Source organism: Rattus rattus, chromosome 2 (assembly GCF_011064425.1).
Source record: "Rattus rattus isolate New Zealand chromosome 2, Rrattus_CSIRO_v1, whole genome shotgun sequence".
NCBI classification, from domain to species: domain Eukaryota; kingdom Metazoa; phylum Chordata; class Mammalia; order Rodentia; family Muridae; genus Rattus; species Rattus rattus.
Window position 1 is genome coordinate 79,673,414 of NC_046155.1, and position 23,669 is coordinate 79,697,082.

The 23,669-nt window shown below is 43.1% G+C and overlaps 1 protein-coding gene across 1 annotated transcript; it reads right to left on the reverse strand.

Moving 5' to 3' along the window:
- Positions 1-6,264: 6,264 nt before the first annotated feature.
- On the reverse strand, positions 6,265-23,599 carry Dctn5 (dynactin subunit 5). The gene is made up of 6 exons (XM_032892730.1): positions 23,454-23,599; positions 22,246-22,314; positions 21,513-21,631; positions 16,797-16,908; positions 10,581-10,683; positions 6,265-7,354 (listed from the first exon to the last, which is right to left on the reverse strand). The coding sequence occupies exons 1-6, from the start codon at positions 23,499-23,501 to the stop codon at positions 7,257-7,259; spliced, it is 549 nt and encodes a 182-aa protein (XP_032748621.1). The 5' UTR covers positions 23,502-23,599; the 3' UTR covers positions 6,265-7,256.
- Positions 23,600-23,669: the final 70 nt, after the last annotated feature.

The following is a 23,669-nucleotide window of genomic DNA, read 5'->3' on the forward strand; positions in this document are numbered from 1 at the left end:
AGCTTTCAGGGCTGGATGTGTGAATCCCACATGGGCTCATAAGTGACTTAACCTCATTATCCAAATGTGCACTTTAAGCCAGAGACAGCCTTTCACCTTTCTTACTGCTGTTTCTCTTTCCAGAGGTTCCAGTCAGAATAAAAGATACAGAGACCTGCCCTGGCTCCAACACTCCAAGAACTTAAATTCCAATCAGCTGGACAGGGGCAAAAAACAAAAAAATCATAACTACCAGTATTTATGTTTGTTTGTATGTATGTGTGTATGTATATATTATGTATGTGTGTATTATGTGTATGTATGTGTGTATGTATGTATATATTATGTATGTGTGTATGTATGTATGTATATATTATGTATGTATAGCTAGAAATCAAACCCGGGACCTTGGGTATCCTAACAAAACACCATGCCATCACCCTTATAATTTTTGTAGCCTTTTTTTCTGACTGGCATGATCATTTAGCCCTGCTGAAATTGTAAACATTAATGTGGGCATGGTGGCACAGATTCATAATCTATCCAGGAAGTTGAGGCAGGAGGTTTAAGGCCAGCATGAACAGCATAGCAAGTTGCATCCAGCTAAGCTGGAGAAGACCTTATCCAAAAAGGGGGGAGTGGACCTAGGGAGGTGACAATAAGTTCCAGCTGAAAGCAGATAAAAAGGCCAGATGGATGGGGTGCATGTCTGCAATCCTGACACTCCTACAGACAAGAGACTCTTCCCTAAACCCTAGGGCCAAGTAGCCCCAGAGCACACAGCAGAGCAGCAACAGGAGAGACTCCTTCATAAGGTAGGTAGAGGGAGAGAACCTACCTATGAACATTATTCTGACTTTCACATACCTGAGCACATGTACACACTCCTTCCCTCCCTCCCTGTCTCTTCAAGCCAGGAATGGTGGTGCATGACTTTACGCCCAGCAGTGGGGAGGCAGAAGCAGGCGGATTTTTGAGTTTAAAGCCAGCCTGGTCTATGTACCAAGGTCCAAGACTTCTAGGGCTACAGAGAAAGACCCTATCTCAAAGAAAAAAAAAAAAAAGCCTGGAGCAGAAGGCTGGGAGCTGGCTCAGTGACAGTGTACCTAAGGTTGTGCAGGCCATGACTGCCACCTCTAGCACTGAGTTAGGAAGTGACAGCTGAAGTGCTTGTGGAGAGGGTCTCTGAGGCCAGTCCCATGAGGCACACAGTCATATGGTTACTATTCAAATAAAAACACCATGCACCGATTCAGGTATCTCAACATCTCCAATAGGCCTTTTCCACTCCTGGGTTTCTCATATATACTGTTTTCTTATTTTTGAAACAGGATATCTTGTTGTCTAGGCTGGCCCTGGACTTAGTATGTACCCAAGGGTGACCTTCATTCCTGACCATCCTGCCTCCATTTCCCAGACTCTGGGGCTCTAGGCATGTGCTGCCTGCCACCCCTGGCTCCCTGCCTTAATTCTTCCCACTCCTCTGGCTCTCTTTCCTCAGGCTCGTTTCTCCATGGAGAATCAGGACGCATATGCCAGACACCCAGAGCTGAGAGGGCTATGTCTGAAAAGAGAGCATGGTAGGGCCAGAAGGGGCCAACAGTTCCTGTTCAGGTCCAAGAGCAGAAAGCAAGGGGTGTGAATCTCACTTCTATGTCTTCTTGGATGGCTCGTCTGCATGATTATGATTTATGAATTTGGTAATAAGGAAAAGTCCACAAACTGACTTCAGGGAAATAGCTGTCCTATGCCAACTCTTCTTACTTGGGGGCTGCAGTCACAATGAAACTGCGAGGACGCATCAGAAGCAAGGACTCCAGGACAGTCAATAATGAGCCAGCAGACAGAGTGCTCCAAGCCAAGTGCTTAACGTTTCTTTTTCCCTTGAGTTCTGCACTCAGAGCTTTGAACACATCCCCAGCAGGAGCCTGGAGCTGAGCCACTGCCTTTGCCACCCAGGACAACGGGACCAGCCACATCAAAACGGACTTTGTGTTCACATAAGTGCTCGCTTTAATACTGCTCAGCAGACTGTCTGGAGTGTAGCACTGGCAAGTTTACTCAACTTCCCTGATAATTAGCTTCCTCTTCTGTAAAATGGGTTGTGACAATCCCTACTTTCTTGACAGTTGAGGGGATTAAATAGTTTCCGGTGAGTGCCTGATGTTCCATAGATAAAAAAATAAGAATGATTTTTTTCTTCATCTCTTTTTTTTTTTTTTTTTTTTTGGTTTTTTGAGTAGAAAGGTAGGATGTGCTTAATCCTATTTTACATCTAAACCATATATATCAGAATGCTGTGCTTTTAACTACAGGGGTTTTACTCAGGGTCTTTCCCTTTCTGGAAGAGAGGTTTCATGGCTTTTTCCCCTAAGCTGTAAGGTCCCCAGGAGCAGGGACTGCATGTTACTCTCCGGTGCAGGCCTGGTTCTCTGTGTGCGCTCAGTGAAGTATTTACGTGAATAGGGGGTGCTGTCTTCCCCACAGCATGTGGTAAGTCCCACCCCCCTATGCTAATGGGCAACAAGAACACAAACTAGGAACAGCACAATGCTGTTGCTAGGCTTGTGTGCTTCCGTGGGCATGAACTTAATGGCAACTTGTCCAAGCTGGCAGGGCCTTTTGCTGAAACCTGTTTTAAACAGCCAGGCTATTAGACATATTTATCCCCTCTGTAGTAGCTTCACTCACTTCCCACAATCACTAGTCATTAACTCTAAATCTATGTGTGTGCCTGTATTTCAGCGCTAAAATGAGCCTAGACTGTCTTGAAACAATAAACAAGGAAGAGCCATCTCAAAGGAAGAGAGAGAGAGGGGGGGGGGGAGGCAAGCCCTTGATGACACTGTTTAGTCTTAGAAATCCAGCCTGAAGCCCAACCGAGGCCTGGCTTTCTCAGCAGCATAAACCGAACTCCTTTCTCTCAATTACACGGTCAGAAAGGTCTTTCCCATCTACAAAAATATTCCTAGAACAAAGTTTTTCTTCTCTGGGGGTATAATTGCCTAGTAACAGGCTATTCTTGGGATGAGAGCCACCATGGAGACAGAGTCCAGCTAGTCCTTCCTAGGATACAGGCTCATGACAGTACATGCTCAAATACTACAAACACAATTACAAACTTGTTACTGTTTGTAGTAGGGACTGTTTTCATCTTCTACCTTGATTTGGCAATAGACTCCATTTCTCCCACAAGGTGGGGAATGGAGAAAAGGTCATGACCCTGACAGGTTAATCACAGGGTCAAACACCATTGGCCATTGTCATTGATCCAAAAGGGCACAAGAATTACAGTATAGGCTGGAGAGATGGCTCAGCAGTTAAAAACACTGACTGCTCTTCCAGAAGTCCTAAGTTCAATTCCTAGCAATCACATGGTGTCTCACAACCATCTGTAATGGGATCCAGTGCCCTCTTCTGGTGTGTCTGAAGACAGCTACAGCCTACTCATCATATATACATAAAATAAAGAAAATCTTTTTTTAAAAAATTGCAGTATAGGGGTTGGGGATTTAGTTCAGTGGTAGAGCGCTTGCCTAGGAAGCGCAAGGCCCTCGGTTCGGTCCCCAGCTCCAGAAAAAAAAAAAAAAAAAGAACCAAAAAATTGCAGTATAAACCACAGACAGCACTTTCTTTGGGATTTGCCAGGCCAAAACTGGAGTATCATTGGGATGCAATGGTAGAAGTCTGAAGCTATAATCTATCATGTCCCAAAAGTCCAGGGATCAAACCCAGGAAATCCAGAGCTCAAGGCTGCTTATTGTCTACTAATGTCCATTCTCCTCAATATCAGAAACTCCTTCCTAGTCTCGGTCACAGTGAGACCCCATCTAAACACACACACGCACACACACACACACACACACAAATACACACACTCAGACACACACATGCAAACACACACACACATACACACATACACACACACAAACACACACACACATACAGACACACACACAAACACACAGACACACACACACACACAGACACACACACAGACACACACAATACACACACACACACATGCACACACAACACACACACACACACAGACACACACACATACACACACATACACAAACACACACACACACTCATGCACACACACGTGTATATCTGCATTGCTAGGGCAGTGTGAAGGCTATTCTTAGTTGTCAACTTGACTACCTCAGGAATTAAAAACCTAAATGTCTGGGCACAGCTGTGAGGGATTTTTCCTTAGTTAAACCATTTGAAGTGATAAGACTCATTTCTATTATGGATCATTGAGGTGAGAGGATCTACCTTTAATCCGAGCCATTCTTTCTGCCGGCGGCCTTTTTAAAGGACATGGAAGAAGGAGGCTTGCTTTCTCTTTGCCTGCTTGCTCTCACTCTCACACAAGTCCATTCCTTCACTGGCATCAGAGCCTACTTCTTCAGGATTCCAGCACAAACCGAAGACCAGCTGAGACAGCCAGCCTCATGGATGGAACAACTGCCGGGTTCTTGAACCTTCTGTTGGTAGACAACCATTTTTGAACTACCTGGACCACAGCCTATAAACCAATCTAAAAAGCTCCGTGTGTGTGTGTGTGTGTGTGTGTGTGTGTGTGTGTGTGTGTGTGTGTGTGTAGTATATATATGCTTAGAAGTTGGCAGAATTCTTACATTGGTTCCCTGACCTGTGGAGTAAGGGCATCATGATTGGAAATGCTAAATAGAAGCTTTTTGAGTTACCTCTGCCAGGGAAAATAGTGATTCAAAAACAGTATCATATCCCTGGAGGGATTGCAGAAATTAGTGCCACCATCAAGGACTTGAAAGATGCAGGGGAGGGTGTGGTTCCCACCATATCTCTCTTTCACTCTTCTATCTGGCCAGAGCAGGAGACAGATAGATTGTGGAGAATGGCAATTGACTTTCATTCTTTTTTCTTTTCCTTTTTCGGAGCTGGGGACTGAACCCAGGGCCTTGCAAGCGCTGTACCACTGAGCTAAATCCCCAACCCCGGCAATTGACTTTCAAAAACTCAATCAAGTCCAGCTGCTGTACCAGTTGTGGTATCCTTACTTGAGCAGATTAACTCATTTCCTGGTACATGGTATGCAGGTATTAATCTAGTGTACACTGGTTTTGTGTCAACTTGACAAAGGCTAGAATCATCAGAGAGGAAGGAGCTTCAGTTGAGCAAATGCCTCCATGAGATTCAGCTGAATGGCATTTTCTCTTTTAGTGATCAAGGTGGAGCATGGAGCCCATTGTGGGTGGGGCCACCCCTAGGCTGGTAGTCCTGGTAGAAAGCAGGCTGGGCAAACCATGGGGAGCAAGCCAATAAGCAGCACCCCTCCATGGCCTCTGCATCAGCTCCTGACTCCAGGTTCCTGCCCTGTTTGAGTTCCTGACTTCCTTTGGTGATGAACAGCAACGTAGACGTGTACGATAAATAAACCCTTTCCTCCCCAGCTTGCTTTTTGGTCATGGTGGTTTCTAGCAGCAGCAGAAACCCTAACTAAAACATCTAGCAAAATGCCTGTTCATAAAGACCACCAGAAGCAATTTGCTCTCAATTGCCAAAGCCTTCAGTATACTTTCAGTTTTACTTCAAGGGAATGGTAACTCTCCAGCCCTATGCCATAACATAGCTTGAAGGTATCTTGATCATCTGTCTCTTCCACAAAATAACCCATTGGTTTGTTATAATGACGATACTATACCGACTCGACCTTTGACAGGAGAAAGCAACCACTTTGGATGTGTTGGTAACACATGAAAAATGACAAGTGACAAGTAGAGAACATTGACTGGGATTACAGCTGAGTCCACTCAGGGTTTTCTGGCAACCCCACCACGCCGTAAGTCAAGAAGGCTCCTCCTAGGTCCTGCCCCTCAGTGCTCAACTGTTTGGCCATTGTCTCTGAGAGCACTCAATTGACCAAGGCTCTAAACAAGGACTCAGAGCAGAACCAGGAGGAGGTGTGCTATCAGTTAGGGGCACTGGCACTGCCACTTCCTCAGGCTCTGTGTCCACAGGATGACCTAAAAAGCCTCTCCTGTACATGTGAGGCTGACCTCCTCAAGTACAAATACTTTGGTCCGAAGCATGGGAGTGTTGACAAATACCAGACGGACAAATGCTCTAGGCTAGAGAGCAAAGCTCACAGACACTCATGTTTGGTGGAGTAAACCCTGAGTCAAGGAATGAGGATGTGACTAAGAAATTCACACTGAAGAGCAAAACCTGGGACTTTGCAGAAGCAGAATCTGCAGTGTAGGTTCGCCTCTTTAAATCAAGAAGCCTAAACCAGGATGTTTTAAGTCTTTTATTAACTACTTTATAACAACTAAGGTCACCCTGAAAGAACAACAGATACCATCTGTTCCACATTTGTTTCTTTTACTGACTTTATTTTTGTTCTTTTGAAGCAGGATCTCATGTAGCACACCAGGCAAGTGTGAGCTCACTATGTAGCTCTTACTCCTCCTGCTTCTACCTCCAAGGTACTTGGATGATTGGTACAAGTCACTACAGCCTGTCTCTTTTCCTCATGTTCTCAAAACCAACAGGAACCTAAGCTCAAATCATACTTTCCCCAGGGTACAAGAAATTGTGGCTATTGGTTCCATATCAACAGCGAAAGCAGAGCGTCATCTGTGTGGATGGTGTGCAGTGGGACAGGACAGGGTTGTGAGCAGGACTAGGGCCATGTGACCCCATGCTGGGTGGGTGCTACTGCTCTGCAGGCCCACGCCAGGCAGGTTCCAGCCATCTGCGGAACCACAGGCTGGAGTGTCAGCAACAGAACTTTCTGTCCTCTTCAGACAATGGTATGGTGACTGTTGACAGGTGTATAACTCTTCCAGATGTTCTTATTAAAATTCTTTAAAAAGTTCGTTATTTTATGTGAAGGGATATTTTGGCTGCATATATGTCTTTACCATGTGTACGTTTGGTGACCATGGAAGCCAGAAACCCATCAGATCCTCTGGAACAAGAGTTACAGACAGTTGTAGGGCCATGTGGGTGCTGGGAACTGAACCTGGGTCCTCTGGAAGAGCAACCAGCATGCTTAACCACTGAGCCATCTCTCCAGCCTTCTTTTAAATTCTTAAATGCTCAGATCCATGGAAGATTGAAAACTTCTAAATTAAAAACCAAAACAAAACAAAACAAAACACCCCACCAACAAGGAGAGTAAAGTTGTAAGAAACACAACAGCTCTTGTAGTCACCGACTGCTCTTTTCATCTCCAGGTTCATCTTAGAGTTCAAAAGAATTAAAGACATGAAGCAGAGACACTAGACTTGTGTTAGGGGTAGAAACTTCTGGTAGTAGCTTTTGGTGACATCGATCATCAGCTCCTGTGTGCACTCTGGGAGCTCCCCTGAGAAGAGTCCTGAGGAAAGAGAGACCCTGTGAAGCATGGGAGGCAGGGAGGCCTGTAACCCTACCATTTGTGCAAAGTCTGCAGACTTTTGCATGCTATTTCGAGGATCTAACTTTGAAGTCCTCATCTTCAGACTGACAAGACTGTTGACTGCATACATCTTCTGAAAGGCCTGTGTTTGTTTGGGAACCAAACACTACAGCTCTCAAGTGAAGAAATAAAGTCCAGCTGGAGGAGTCAGACCATGCTTACAAGATCCAAAGAGAGAAGGCATCTCTGACTGCTGTGGGTTGTTCCACACAAGGGCTTCTCATCCCCAGGACTCACTCCCCAGTGACCCCCACTGAGCCTTATCCCTATCCCTGAGGGAAGAATTGTCCTGCCATTCCTACAGTGAAACTCGATCCACCAAAGCATACAGATGAATCAAAAGAAGACAACAGAGGAGTCCATGATGGAACAAGCATGGTTAAGAATGTGTGGGTGTGCACAACTTTAATTCCAGCACTTGGGAGGCAGAGACAGGCAGATCTCTGAGTTCCAGCTCAGTCTCATCTACAGAGTGAGTTCCAGGATAGCCAGGGTTACACAGGAAACCTGTCTCAAAACAGTAACAACAAACTTTCTGAAACAAAGGTACTGTAAGCTGCTGCCTCCATCCATGGGCTTTAAAAATAGGTAACAAATGATTGGAGAGATGCCTTGGCAGTTAAGAGCACTAACTGTTCTTACAGAGGTCCTAGGTTCAGTACCAGCACCCACATGGCAGCTAACAACCATGTGTTAGCTGGTTCTAGGTCTGGGTGCTTCATGCATGTAGTGCAGAGATAAATACAAGCAAGAACACATACAAATAAAGTCAGCAAAGTCTTCAACATTTATACCCTGTGGCTCATAAGTCAACCTCTAAGAATGTATGTCAGAGATAACTGTGCCTAATTGCACAATACATGTAAAAGAATGTCAGGACAGCAGTTTCTAATAGTGCCCAGGTTCAGCTTCCATTATACTATGGGACTGACTCAGTGCTTTTTGTTAAATTCACTTATGCAGTATGTGAAATCTATAACCCTGGAGAGGAAAGATGTGGTTCTCTATAGACCACAATAGTAAGGTATATTGCTAAATAAAAGGTAGTTGCCAAGCAGTACAGAGAAATAGTTTGATTTCACTTACATAGGTATAGTTTCAAATACCTATATTATCCATTCAAACATATAAGCACACCTACATATTTTAGATATTTACAAAATGTACTGAGTATATCTAAAAACAAAAACAAAAGCCTTACAGAATTCTCATACGCACCCTACAAATAAAAAGTGCACATGAGGTCTGCAAACATGTACAGACTTCACAGTATTTTTGTTTTGTTTTGTTTGAGATAAGGTTTCTATGTAGGTCCGGCTGTCCCAGAACTCATCATGTAAACCAGGCTGGCCTTGAGCTCACAGAGATCCGCCTGTCTGCATCCCAAGTGCTGGGACTAAAGGTCTGCACCACCATACCTGGCTCAAAAACATTTTTTTTAATGTGCAAGAATATTTTGCCTGTATTTAAGTTTGTGCACCACATGCATTCCTGGTGCCCAGGGAAGCCAGAAGAGGGCTTTGGAGCCTCTGAAACTGGATTTATAGATAGCCGTGAGTTATCATGTGCTGGGAATTGAACCCAGGTCCTCTGCAAGAGAAACAAGTACTCTCAACTGCTGAGTCATCTCTCCAGCCCCTAAACTACACGGCATATAATCGTTATGTAATAACTACACTACTTTAACAAAGTAGTCTAATTGTTACATAAAGTAATATCACATAAAACTCCCATTTTTAGCTGTTCCTTAAGCATCAGCTTTTGTGCCCTCAGGTGCTTGTCAAGCAGCCATGATGGGCTACGGCTTTTAATCACTGCCTGGCTGCAGTAGCATCTGAGTTTGTGGCTTCTGATCAGGATCCATCCTGATTCCTTTGCTTCATGGTTTAATTTTATCTCATGTAGCTCTTCATTAATGTGCCAGATTTCCTACAAGCCCACATGTCTGAATTCAAAGACAGAAGTGCCAGTAAAGTACCCTACTATCTGGTATTTATCTGTGAAACTACTCAAAAGGAAAATCAAAGTATCTTGTCACAGTGCCAGAGCTTAGGCTCTAAATGAGGGGTCTTTGGTGCTGGACAAGGCTTTGACCCTGGGAACAGCACACCTTTCAGTCTCAGTTTGCTCATGTACAGAGACCTGGATGGTCACATGTAGCTGGGCTACAAACGAGTCTTTATTACTTCCATCTGAAATACAGGGTGGCTTCCTTGTCTTCTGTCATTAGTGTCAGTGACAATAAGAAGCTGGTACTAAAGAATGTGAATACACACCTATCTCTAAAGAGATTTTCCTTTCTCCTTTGTCCTTTGTTCACTCAGAGCCCAGGCAAGAAAGAAATGCTTCTTTGTCCTTCCCATGTGCTGGTGGCAAATTTGTTCCATAGAAACCTTTTCTTATAATGTTCTTATTTACTTTTATGTATACAGGTGTTCTGTCTGCATGTATGTCTGTATACACTGTGTACAGCTGACTATTTCACAGCCCAGAAGAGGGAGTTGAATCCCCTGGAACTAGAATTTCAAAAGGTTGAGCTGCCATATGGGTGCCAGGAATGAAAAGCAGGTCCTGTGGAAGAGCACCCAGTGCTCCACTGAGCCATCACTCTAGCCCCTACAGCAACCTTTGTGAGGAGAAACCCTTCAAAGGTATTTGGGAAATCTCTCTACCATATGTGGATCTAAGGCATTCTCGTCTATCCCCACAAGTACCACATTTTAAATCACTCTACTGTGATATCAACATTCAACACTGCACTCTTCCAGTCTGGGACTCCATTCTTCTTTGTTTCTGATAATTTCCTGTGTTGAAAAATTGTGAATCCAGTTATTGATTCCAAGTGCAGTTTGTTCCCTAGGTGTGATGGTGCATGTTTTTAATCTTAGCACTAGGGAGACACATGCAATCAGATCTCTTTGAGTTCAAGGGCAGCCTAGTCTACATAGTGAGTTCCAGGCCAGTCAAAACTACACAGTGAGACTAGAGTCTCAGAAAACAAAAACCACCCCCACCAAAAGCAACTTATTTATACGTCTTTTGTAGTATTTTGTTGCTAAATCACAGACAGAAGTCTTATGCATTACTTTAGTGATAGAAAACAGTTTTAAGGAAGTCGAAATAGACATATTAACATCAACATTACCTGGACAGCCGGAGAAGACAGTGAATGGGGGGACCACAGTTTCTGGAGGTAATACTGTATTGTCAAGAATTTTGCAGCAGTCTTTCAAGACACACCGGCGCCCCTGAAATTATAATCTCATTACTAGGTATTGATCAAGACATGGAGTAAAGCCTGATTAGTGTGCTTCGTGGAGGCTGTTCTATATTCTCTCTATTCATGGTATTTTTATGACAGTGTCTCATTATTGGAGCCCTACTTGGTCTGGAATTTGCTATGTCAATCAGGCTAGCCTCGAACTCAGAGAACCAACTGCTTCTACCACTACCTTTTATCTGGAGTGCTAAAATAGCTAGCACACATCTCCATACCTGGGCACTCGTGGTTTCTTATAATACCCAGGGTACCAGGGATAATGACAGGGGGTTTGGTTGAAATTATACTTCAAGTGGAATCTGACAAGGAAGGAAAGGGTGTGTGTGTGTGTGTGTGTGTGTGTGTGTGTGTGTGTGTGCACGCGCGCGCATGTGTGCACACACATATACACACACACACTCATGCATACCTATGTGGAGGACACAGGTTTATATCAGGAAAGCGGTAATTTTCAACCATTTTTTAAAGACAAAAGTCTTTCATTAAGCCTAGAACTCACTGTTCTAGCTAGACTATCTGGCCACTGAGCCCCCAGCACTGTCTCCACCTCTCCCAAGCACTGTGATTACAGGCATCACACCACCGTGGGCAGTTTTTACATGGTGCCAGAGATTGAAGAAATTCTAGATTGAGAAAATACTACCCAGTGAGTCACCTCTCCAGCCCATTGATTGTCTTTACTAGAGCTTGTAAATTCACCTGTATCTTGATAAGCCTGCTTATTTCCATGAGAAAAACTAGGCTGCCAACGGAAATCTTTCACAGTTTTATTTATTTATGTATTGGTATTCTGCCTCCTTTGGAGGCCCTGAAACTAGAATTACAGATGGTGGTGAGCCATTATGTGGGTGCTAGAAATTGACTCTGGGTCCTCTGGAAGGACAGACAGTGCTTTTAACTGCTGAGCCATCTCTCCAGCTTCCCTAAATGAAAATTTTAAAAAAGGATCTACCACCAGAAATAATATCTGTAAAGAAATTTTAATCCAGTAACACAGCTGCTCTGGCAAGGGATTACATCCAAAGACCTAGGTCTGTGTGATCTGGCTGCAATGCAGACAGGACACATACCTTTAATTCCTCTGGCTAGACAGACTACAGACATATCCTTAGTAGACACCTTTAATCCCAAACCATGAAGCAAAGGTTAGTTTGTAGAAGGAAACATCCATGTTTGAGAGTGATGTCTAATTGAGGGGCAGACAAAGTGAAAAATCAGAGAAAGATTTGGCAGAATGAGTCAGAGATGAGATACACCCAACTCTCAATGAAAACAGACAAGAAAAAGAGGCTACTTAAAAGCAGCACAGAGAGAGTTCAATCAGTTCAGCTGAGTCAGCTTGGTTGGTGCAGCTCCGTTCAGTTTAGTTGAGTGCAATTAAAGTCAGTGCAGTTGAGTTGAATTTCACTGAGTTCAGTTCAGAGGCAGTTTTTACCAGGAAAGTTTTACAGAGACAGGTTGCAGGGAGTACAAGTTAGACACAGGTGAAGACAGAACGAGCCAGAGAATAAGAAGCCAGAAGATTAGAACAAGTTGCCATTGTTAGTTTGAGGCCAATCAGATCATTTCACTGAGAAGCAGAGAGAAGCCAGTCTGAATCGGTCAACTTGGAGAGGAGTTTTGAGCCAGAAAGGTTGAGTTGAATCAGCCAGCTAGAGTTCAGAAAGAACTAGAAAGGGTGAACTTATTCAGCAGTAAGTCTCTAAGACAATTACGTTTGGTGAATAAAAGTTGCTTTAATCCCAGCATGGCAGGCAGGAAGCACAGGCATGCAGGAAGCACAGATCAGCTATTAGTGAGGCACCCATCAAAGAACAAAAGCAAAACCCTGGGGGCACAGAGATGGTCCAGCAGTTAAAAGCACTCAAGTCTCTTCCAAAGGAAGGACCAGGTTCAAGTTCTAGAGCTCACAACTGTCTCCAATTCCAACAATATATCCTCTTCTGACCTCTGTAGTCTCCTAGGAGACATGCAATGCACAGATATACAAGCAAGCAAACCCTCATAGACATAACATAAAATAATTTTGTTTTTGTTTAAGGAGACAGGGTTTCTCTAAGTAACAGCCCTGGCTGTCCTGGAACTTGCTTTGTAGATAAGGCTAGCCTAACAGAGATCCACTTGTCTCTATCCCTACTCAGTGTTGTGATTAAAGGTGTGTACCACCATACCTGGCTTTAAAAAAAACCTCCTATCTGCAATGTCTGAATTTCATGAATGCTTAAGCCTCTCCAGCTGGATGGACAAAAAGACTGGCAACAGCTGGTGTGTCTGGTTCAGAAGCAGGCATTAAGTGCAATGTTGATTCTCTGCTGAAGTTCTCATTCATTAATTAGCTTTGGTATTTTCAAAGATATCAACTATCTTCCCTGGTGAACAAGGTGATGTTATCTAAGTCTCTGATCATGCCAACACTCCTAATTACCAAGACTAAGCACATGGATGTAGAATGTGCTAAGTAAAGCATGGCGCATTCCCTTGTTGGGATCCATAGACAAAAGGCCTAAGAAAAACACAGTGGGAAGGGATCTTCTCATTACTTACTGATAGCCACTATACAGCCTGCAGCCTGCTTTGTCCACTAATTAGCCATCCCACCCACTTAGATCCTGCCTAGTTAGAGAAATAGAGTTTAACTGAATTTCAGGAACATTATGAGGACAAGGATTAATTCACAACAGTATGAAAAATACAAATAGCTTTAAGACATGAATGGGTTTGTAATAGCTGAGGAGGTTAAAGGCTTCTTCATGCTTCCTGAAGGAGCTGTGGCTATGCTGCTCATTTTCCTCTCACCTAGATAATTTTAGATAAGTCAAGTCTGCCCAGTATTTCCCTCACTCTGGAAGCAGGACATAAAGCCAAATCAACAGCAAAGCTGCCAGGACTGGACGTAACAAACACAGAGCTGACGCACCCTAATGCCTGCCATACTGCTTCCTAGGCTTTTCCTTCTGGCACATGGCCCCTCCAGCTTACACCTTCCACAGCAAGTCACTGCTGGATGCTGCATGGGGCCTCTAGGAGAGTCTATGTGCCACGGAGGCAGTGAGGCTTTGCACTCTGAGAGGCTACAGTTCTAAAGACTCTCAAGTTTCAAAGTCTTTAAAAATTGCCAAGTTAGGTTTAACAAGGATTGCTCACATGGAACAATGACCAGGGAATATTCTGAAAAGTAATATTCTGAAAGAGGTACAAAAAGCAGAGTATCTAACCAGGAATGGTGTGAGACAGGCCTATAACCCAGCTGCCTGGAATGCTGGGACAGCAGTGGCATACGTGCAAGGCCAGTCTTGTCCTTGTCTAGTACACAGCAAGTTCTTGGTTAGTCCAAGCAACTTAGCCAGGCCTTGTCTTAAAATTAAAAAAAATATATATTTTTTTAAAAAGTGATTTAAAAAATTTTTTTAAAGTAATTTTAAAAAGTGAGTTATAGAGATCTAACTCAGGATAGAATGTTTGCCAGCCATACACAGGGCAGGGGTTCAATTTCTGGCAGCAGTGTGTAATAACCAGTGTAATTACTATAAGTATTTGTAAGTTATAGTGTGATACTTGAGTACACAGCATGTGCTGACCAAATCAATGCAGCTGAAATTCTGAATGTCTTTTGAATCACTTGATGTTTAGAGCCTTCCAATGCCTCTTGAGGTTCTTATGAATACAGTAAGTTGTGGAGTGTGGCCTCTGCTGTGCTGTGTACTAGAACATCCTCCTTGCTGTGCTGTATGTTAGTGCCCTTACTCCATCTCCTCCTAGCTTCTCCCTTCTTCATTGTTCTCCTTTCTTCTATTTGTCATCAACTTTTTATTTGCTGCTTATTTCTTTTTTTTCAAGACAGGGTTTTTCCATATAGCCCTGGCTGTCCTGAAACTGACTCTGTAGACTGACCAGACTGGCTCTGAACTCAGAGATTCATCTATATCTGCCTTTGAAGTGCTGGGATTAAAGGCATGCACCACAACTGTGATTGAGATCAACTATTTTCATTCTCCTTTCTTTAACACAGAGCTCTATACATAGTAAGGAATGCCTTTGCAACAAGAATATGTGGCAGAATTATCGTTCCCCCATCTCTAAGTCCAATTAGAACTGTTTTCACAGCAGCGTGAGCTCCCCCTACACTGACCACCTGTGCTGAGTCTTTGTGGCTTCTAGAACAAGAACTGTGACCTGCATGTGTTTTGATTCTTTAACATCTGACATTTAGCTGGGGCGGAGAGTTAGCTCTGCATTTTGAGGTAGAAGAACCTGGCTTTTACTATAATCCAGTCTGTGATACACATCTGAAACATACAAAACATCTTCTCTAGACTTTATGCAGGCAAACTTTGGTCAACATTCTCAACCCAAACACGATTCTTGGAAACCCCAACAGCTGTGTCTTTATCTACAAAACAGCAAGAAACCCAAACCTTGCTTGTGACACCTCTGCTTCTACGGATGAGGTTCTCTCAGATGCCATTCAACTGGAGGTCTATCTGCTACCTGCACTACCTGCAGTCCCTAACAATATGCCCTTTGGTGATACTGACCCTCACACACAACAATCCTTTTCCTGAACTGCCCAAGCTACCACTATCTTCTGCACTAGTTTCAATTTGCCCATCATATTTATCTGTGGTGGGGTGGATATGTTTGACCCAGGGAGTGGCACTATTGGGAGGTGTGGCCTTGGAGTGGTTGTGGCCTTGTTGGAGGAAGTGTGTCACTGTGAGGGTGGGCTGCTGCCTGAAGGCAGCAGTATTCTCCTATATACCTTTGGAAGAAGATGTAGAACTCTCAGCTCCTTCTCCAATACCATGCCTGCCTGGATGCTGCCACGCTTCCTGCTATGATGATGATGGACTGAACCTTTGAACCTGTAAGCCAGCCCCAATTAAATATTGTCCCTTATAAGAGTTGTCTTTGTCACGGTGTCTTTTCACAGCAATGGAAACCTAACTAAGACAATATCCTTCATCCATAGCATACTGTATGTTTTATGAGGCAAGGCAACAAAGAGCCCAATGGGCAGCACAGCTATTTAAATGGTATGTATATTTAGTCGTAGCTCACCACTGCCTTTGTTAATCCCTTAGTGTTAGCATCAGACACATCTGTGGACTTCACAGCCAGCTTTTGGACCCAGCAACTGGACAAAGCAACCAGACACATCATGTCTAGGCAACAGTGCTGCTCCCGCTGAGTCCCTTTGCACAGGAGTCACAGCCGGGATAAAAGACCCCCCCCCCCAGACCAATCCCTTCTTTCCTTCTATCCTCTCCCAGAGGCTGCCTTTGCCAATAAACTTCTGATGTGAGCCCAGCTATGGTGTGATTTGTCTGGGACTATCCCCCCACCCCCCATTCTAACACTATGGATCTCAATACTCACAGCAGCAAACAGGAATAACAGTGCCAAGACCTCTGTGTGGTTACGAAGATTACATGAAGTAACTGATGGAAAAGAAGTTTTGTGTGTGTATTCATTTACGTGTTTATACATGTATGTGTTCATGCTGGGACATATGTGTGCACATTCATACAGAGGCCAGATGTTAATTTTCGCTGTTTGTCCTCAGGTTCCATCCACCTTGTTTTTCATGACACAGGGTCTCTCCTTGCTCTGGTGCTGGGCAAGAAGGCTGGCTTGTCAGACAGTCTGCCTGCTTCTACCTCCCCAGTGCTTATAAATGTGTGATACCACACCTGGCTCTTTACGTGGGTTCTAGGATCAAACTTCTGCATGACTGGTGATTTATCAAGGAAAGAGTTCAACATCATATGGAAGAGTGTAATAGAGGCTAGCCACTATTACTTGGCTGTATTTTGGGTGTGTGTTTGTGTTTCTGTGTGTGGAAGAATCAAATCCAGTGCCTCGTACAAGCTACATATGCACTCTACATCTGAGCTAGTTCCCCAGCCCACTAGTCATTATTATTAATGCTTGGAAAAAACCCCAATCCAGTAAGAAAATCTTAACCCTAGGAAACTGGAAATGGCTCATTCCCTGTTACTGGGACTGAGTTCTACCGATGGGGTGGGGAGGGGAAGACAGAGAGGAAATGAAGCTGCTTAGTTGAATGAATCCTATACTCACAATCACACAGTTCTTCCCAACGTGAACATAAGAACCAATCTGGGCAGCGTTGACCACACAGTCTTCCTCAATAAAGACATGATCCCCAATATGCAGAGGAAAGAATGCAACACTAAAAAGGAAAAGAAGATGAATCAGGAAAGGGTAAGGTGATGGAGCTTAGGTTAAGGTTTGTAGAACTATGGACCATAACCTCGACATTTATTTATTTACTTACTTACAGGGTAATTCATTTTTTTTTTTTTTTTTTTTTGAGACAGCGGCTGTCTTTGCAGTCCTAGATTGGCCTCAAACCAACTAAGATGCTCTTGCCTCTGCCTCACAAGCTCTGGGATGGACATTCATCACCAGGCCAGCCTTTACAGGCACTCTTTCTATGTTGCCTAGGCTACCCTGAATTTGTCACAGAGCCCAGCATGACCTTAACCTTTGATTCTCCCGACTCAGCTTCCTGAGTAGTGGGGTTATAGGCAGGTACCACACCCTCAGTTTTTGTCATGTCTTAATAAAACTATTCCTTGCAAGAAAACAATCCTTAGGTCACAGATATTCCTAATGTTAAAACCAAAGAATCATGTTATAACTCAAAATCAGGACTGCTGGATTATGCAAGGAAAGCAATAAAGCAGGAGGAGTAGGATCTTCAAAGCAGATTCAAGTGGGTGGGTACTGATCCATTCCTGCTCTCTTGGACAAAGCTCACATATCATGCTTAGTAATCTGTTCCTAGGACTGACAAGGTCATAGGCTATCAGTTTACATGACCAACAGGACAGCAAAACAAAGAACAAATTAACTAATGAACTAACTAGGGGTCTACGGAGAAAAGAGGGTTTCAGATCTTCAGAGCTGTCTTCAATTTATTATGTAGCAGAAGATAACCGTGAATATATGATCCTCTTGCCTCTGAACTAGAGCTGTGTGCCACCACCATACCCCATTCATGTGGTGCTGAGACGGAACCCAGGCCCTTATGCATGCCAAACAAGTACTTTATATTCCCAGATCTTAAAAAAAAAGTTTTAGTTCCAAACAAACTGAAACTTTAATCATCTACCATATTTACTAAGTTCCTACTGCGTCCCAGACTCTCTGCAAGGAACTGGGGATACAATGTAAGCAACATAGGTTGTTGTATGAGGAATGTAGAATCAAGAAGACACCAGATGGCGTAAAGGAATGCATACACAATAGTCACACCTGTGATCTAAAGTGAGCGCACACAACTAGGCCATGTTACCTAGATGGGAGGCTCTGGGGAAAGTCTAATAGAATAGAACTTAAAGCCAGATATTGTGACGCACACTTTTAATCCTAGCACTTGTGTGGAAGGCAGATCTCTGTGAGTTTAAGGTCAGCCAGAGCTGCACAATGATAGCCTATCTCCAAAATAAAAAAACAAAAACAAAAACAAAATATATTTAAGTCAAGACCTAAAGGATGAATAGGAGTTATCCAGGCTTCTTCCAGACATCTAACCTTATTCCCATTCTCTATAATACCTCAAATATCACTGACAATGTTTCTATAACAGCATTTATCAAACCATGTTTAAAAAAAAAAAAAAAGAACGTGTGTGTGTGTGTGTGTGTGTGTGTGTGTTTCTGGTACTTAGAGGTCATAAAGGAGTGGTGGACTCCTTTCAGCTCTAGAGCTATAGGCCACATAACGTGAATGCTGAGATCTGAACCTGGTCCTTTGACAGAGCAGTAACCGCTGAGCCTAGCCCCAGGCCATATTTAAATCTGTGGACTAGATGAGATATAAAGTAGTTGTTTGCTCACTAACTCCTCCAGCCCTGTTCCACAAGGAATATTTTGTAAGTCATAGTATCTATTAGCCAAGACTCAAAACTTAAACTTTGTTAATTTTTAGTATTTTAAGTCTCTTCCTCTTGTACAACAACACTTCCTTGATCACATAGCAGTCTACAACAAACCCTCTTAAGATTTTTGTTTCTGATACCTTTTTACCCAAGAAATTGTTTTTTATGTGAATTCAGGTTTATAATTATATAGAATAAGTTTCCTAGTGAAACATTTAAGCTGAGCATTGTTGCACACACCTATAACCCCAGCTCTTAGGTGGCTGAGTGAGGAAAACTAGGGGGTTCAAGGCCCACACTAGACCTATCTCAAACAAACACACACATACAAATATTTACTGGTGAAAAAGCCAGAGTTGGGGTCAATCTGAGGCCAATGGGAAAATTCCACCACAAACCTCCGAGCACAGAAAGACCCCTCCCTTCCAGGAGCAGTAGAGCTAGTTTAGTTCCTAGAACAGCTACAAGCTAAACTGTTGAACAAAGCCACCTGTGACTCCCCATCTAACCCCCTTGGAAAGTCCCAGAACAGTCTACTGACCATGAGTAAGTCTGGAGGTCACTTCACCCCACCAACAGTACCTTGCCTAGTTACCATTGTGCAAATTCTGCTCCAATTGTTTGAATTCTGTTCCAATTGTCTGTAAGGTATATAACTGCCTGTTAGAGTCTACTCAGGGTTGTCTCTCTCCAAAAGGGAGTCGACCTCAGTGCATTGGAATAAAGCTCCCCTTGCTTTTGCATCAATTACTCAAGGGGTTCCAGAAGGGGTTCAGATTGAACCTCACACTGGTAATAGATCATAAGAAGCCTATGGCCATAGTGATCTGAGTGTGTTCAATCTCATTGTAAATCACAGAGAAATTTATTTTAAAACAAAACTTTGATATAATAAAGACAATAGCAAGTGTGCATGCTGTAGTGTGTTCATTTATTTTTACATGATTGGGTCTTCCCTGGGTATTTGCTATAGCAAAACAGAGCATCTTCACTGTTGCTCAGAGTTGACTGATACTCTAATTTTATAGTTATCAATGCTCAGAAAGCCACTGTGCATAAATACTCAGTACAAAATGGCAGATATGTTCAAAGTCATTTCAGAATCTACTGGAAAAATACGTCCTAATCTCAAAACAAAATACATTAACTAACTTTTCCTTTTGATGAATTCAAGTCAGCAATTCAAAGAGCAACTGTCATAAAACAACAATCTTTTTCTTTTTTTGAAAGATTTGTTCTATATGTGTGTGTGCAAAAGTATCTTTTATTCTCCTGATCAGAGGCTTACTGCTAACCTAGGCATAGTCCTGGAAGCTTCTAGCCTCCATACAATTTAATCTATGCCTAGAATATTTTCATTCTCTGAGATATGCTACTGAATAAGCTCAGCCTTTCTAGTTCTTTCTGAGCTCTGGCTGGCTGGTTCAGCTCAACTGTTCTGACTTAAACTCCTCTCCAAACTGACAGACTCATTATGGCTTCTCTTTCTGCCTCTGACTGAACTGCTCAGCTTAGCCTCATACTAATCTGGCAATCTGTTCTAATGTCTGGCTCCTTCTCATTGTCTGGCTTGTTCTGTCTTCACCTATGTCTAGCTTGTTCTCTCTTCAACCTGTCTCTGTAAAACTCTACCAGTAAAACTGCCTCCTCTACTCTCTTCCCTTATGTTTCCTCTTTATCCTCCTGAGAGTTGGGCATATCCTAGTGTGTCAAATCTTTCTCTGATTGTCACTGTGTCTGCCTCTCAATTAGACATCACTTTCAAGCACAGGCCTTTCCTTCTACAAACTAAATTTACCTTCATTGTTTGGAATTAAAGGTGTGTACTAAGGGCATTTCTCTATTCCAGCCAGAGAGATAAAGGTATGTCCTAAGTTGCATCTGTATTCCACCCAGAGTAGCCCTTTGCTGGATTAAAATTCCTCTACATATGTGTATTTGCTTGCATGAGTTTATGTAAGCCCCACGAGTGTAAGAGTCCAAGGAGGCCAGAAGAAGGAACTAGTCCTTAGTTGGGACAATAGGCAGCTGTAAGCCAGCCAGGTCCTTCATAAGAGCAGTGTGCTCTTAACCACCGAGCCACCTCTCCAGCCTCAGAAACCACCATTCTAATATGATAAAGTCCAAGTACATACCAATTTTATACTTACATGTTAAGGAATAACTGTAGGAAAATTTAAGAGTTTATTTTCAATAACTAAACCATTGTTTCTCTAATAGCAGCAAAATGTATAATAAAGACACTAGAATTTATACTGTAGTTCAAACTTGAGTGGAATGCTTCAAGAAGCATTCATTGGTATGGCTTGTATGGTGTCATGCACAATGCAGTGTACATGCTTGTGTACAGAACTGAGGCTGCAGTGGTGTCAGATGACAGATATTGTCACCCATGAGCAGGCATTGCCAGAAACTTTGGATTCATTCTGTATTTCGTTTTGAATTCATTTTTGGTTTTACATACTGAGAAACCTTTCATTTGCTGCCAAATTTTCACAGCCCTCCACATTCAGCTATGCAATGCTTGTACAGACTTGCAGTTTAAGAAACGATAGGCTACACCAGTCCTGAGTGTTCTCTAATTTTAAACTAAAATTTCTCAGTACTACCTGACTCTGGTATACACGAGAGGGGAAATTCCAGCCTCACCCTTTACCCAGGCTTTACTATCTATGCTTCAGTTGCCCACATCTCATAGGGACTTTTCTACTCCTGCCGGCAATGAACAAGGTTACAAGCACCCAGAGGGGCGTTCATTATTGTGAGCTCTTATGCAGCGCCCTCAGATGGCCAGACCTTCTCATTACACATCTAAACATGGTCATGGGCAACATCACCAGGAACAGGATGAAGCCTAGCTAGGACTGCAAACAGATAATTAAGTCACATACCCTTTGCTGAATTTTTTGAACGGTGGCCTTATGACACTACGGCTTTTCACAACACAGTGACGTCCAACTCTTACATTTGCCAGGTCTCCTCGGATGATACAGTCATTCATTATAATGGTCTATAAAGTAAAATGCATTTAAAAATTACCAGTGTAGTCCATTTCCCTGAATTCTGTTTTAAAATACTTAAAACAGTGCCTCCTTATGAGTTTTATGTCTAGTAGTCCTGGGCACAACATAGCAGAACAATCTGCCATTGTATTTTGTACAGGCATAAAAGATTTCTGGTCCTTCCCTCTACCACCGCTACTTTCTAATTCATAATTTTTAATGCAATGTAAATCCTATTAAATACAATATTGAAGAAAATGACAAAAGCGTTCATGTTCGGTTCAGGTGAAATTCCCCTCCTTACACTTCTCCCTCCATCTAGCTGCCCGTGTCTGGTGTGCCCTCTCCTGTCATATTTCACATATTACTGCCCTCCCTATCACTCTTCCTTAAAGCTTCTTTATCCCCCATCTAATGGGCCGCTCTCTAATTTCCTGGCTTCTCCTCAGTGATCATCTTTGTGCATTCAATAAATCTAATTTGGAGAAAAAAACAAAACAAAGAAATAGAATTCGGAATGGAGAACAAATTGGAGACACAGCAGTGTTTCATACACCCTGCAGATACTCGGCTAGTGGGAGCAAACACAGTGAAGCCTCCTGAAGCTGCCTATGCCCTTTACCTTGCCATTGAGAACGATGTTCTGGCTTCCACACAAAACAGACTGGCGACTAACTTTGTTCCCAGATGCCTAAAAGCAAAACAGAAATCTGGGGTGAAAAAGACAGGACTATAGTTTCCATCAAGAAAGCTGACATTGCAGAGAAAATTACTTCAGATGAAGGGTAATCTAAAAAGAAATGAGGCCTGAGTGTATGCTGCACCCCTACTGTCCCAGCTCTGGGCTGGCAGGATGACCGTCAATTTGGGGTTAGAATAAACTATGAAGTGAGCCTCCATCACAAAACAAACCAACAAAAGCAAGTTAGAGAAAGAAGACATGAAGAGGGGAGAAAAGACTGAAGGGCATAGCTCCGTTATAAGAGTGTTTACAAACTGAATCCAATACATCAAAGGAGCAAGGGTGGATTAGGAACTGAAAGCTCAAGAAATGATGACAGGTCTAATGACATATATGCATTCAAACCCCAGTTCCATATTATGGTTTCATAGCCCTAAATTAGAAAAACTACTTTCTCATGACCACAGACATACAGAAAAAATGATAGTAACCCTAACAGTTTACACATATTATAATGAGTTGACAATTTAAAACAATAACTTCTTAGCATGTAAACAGACTGTGAAATATTATTTTTAAAAGGGCCCAAAGCCTGAAAATGTAATTAATATCAGAATGAATAGGTTGTATTGTGTATTCTTCTGGAAGACATTATTTCTACAGGGAAACCAGGCGTGTGTATATGCACACATATACATATATATGCATACACACCTACCCACACCCAAACTTACACACACACACACACACACACACACACACACGGTGGATGGAGTAGAAGAAAGCCTAATTCATGCATGCACCGGCTAAATAACAAAACTAGATGAAACACGAAGCGTCTCTATGTGTTTCCAAGTCATCAAAGGAAGGGACTGAGGCATACACACCTACCCACACCCAAACTTACACACACACACACACACACACACACACACACACGGTGGATGGAGTAGAAGAAAGCCTAATTCATGCATGCACCGGCTAAATAACAAAACTAGATGAAACACGAAGCGTCTCTATGTGTTTCCAAGTCATCAAAGGAAGGGACTGAGGGAGCGGGGGCGAGTGTAGCAGGGACAGGAAGGGTGACCGTCCAGTCCTCGAGGGGCCTGCGACTGCCAACGGCGACAAGGTCGCCACACGCGCACCGTCTCGATGTACTCGGACTTGTTATACAGCAGTTCGCCCAACTCCATGGCTGCCTCCTCCTCTCTGAACCTCAGGATCCTGTCAGTCGCTCAGGCTGCCGGTGATTCTAGCTACTTCCGGTTGTCTGTCCACTTCCGCTACCGCGCCCTGGACTCTCATCGATTAACTACTCTCCTCTAGTCAGCCCTGCTCGATCGCTCGGCGGTCTCCAGCTG

Excerpts from the sequence above, each read along its gene's own strand:
- Dctn5 (XM_032892730.1), bottom strand. The coding sequence starts at position 23,501 with ATGGAGTTGGGCGAACTGCTGTATAACAAGTCCGAGTACATCGAGACG. Across the intron at positions 21,632-22,245 it reads ACATCGTTCTCAATGGCAAG|ACCATTATAATGAATGACTG; the intron begins GTAAAGGGCATA and ends TTTACTTTATAG. Across the intron at positions 16,909-21,512 it reads TTCAAAAAATTCAGCAAAGG|TGTTGCATTCTTTCCTCTGC; the intron begins GTATGTGACTTA and ends TTTCCTTTTTAG.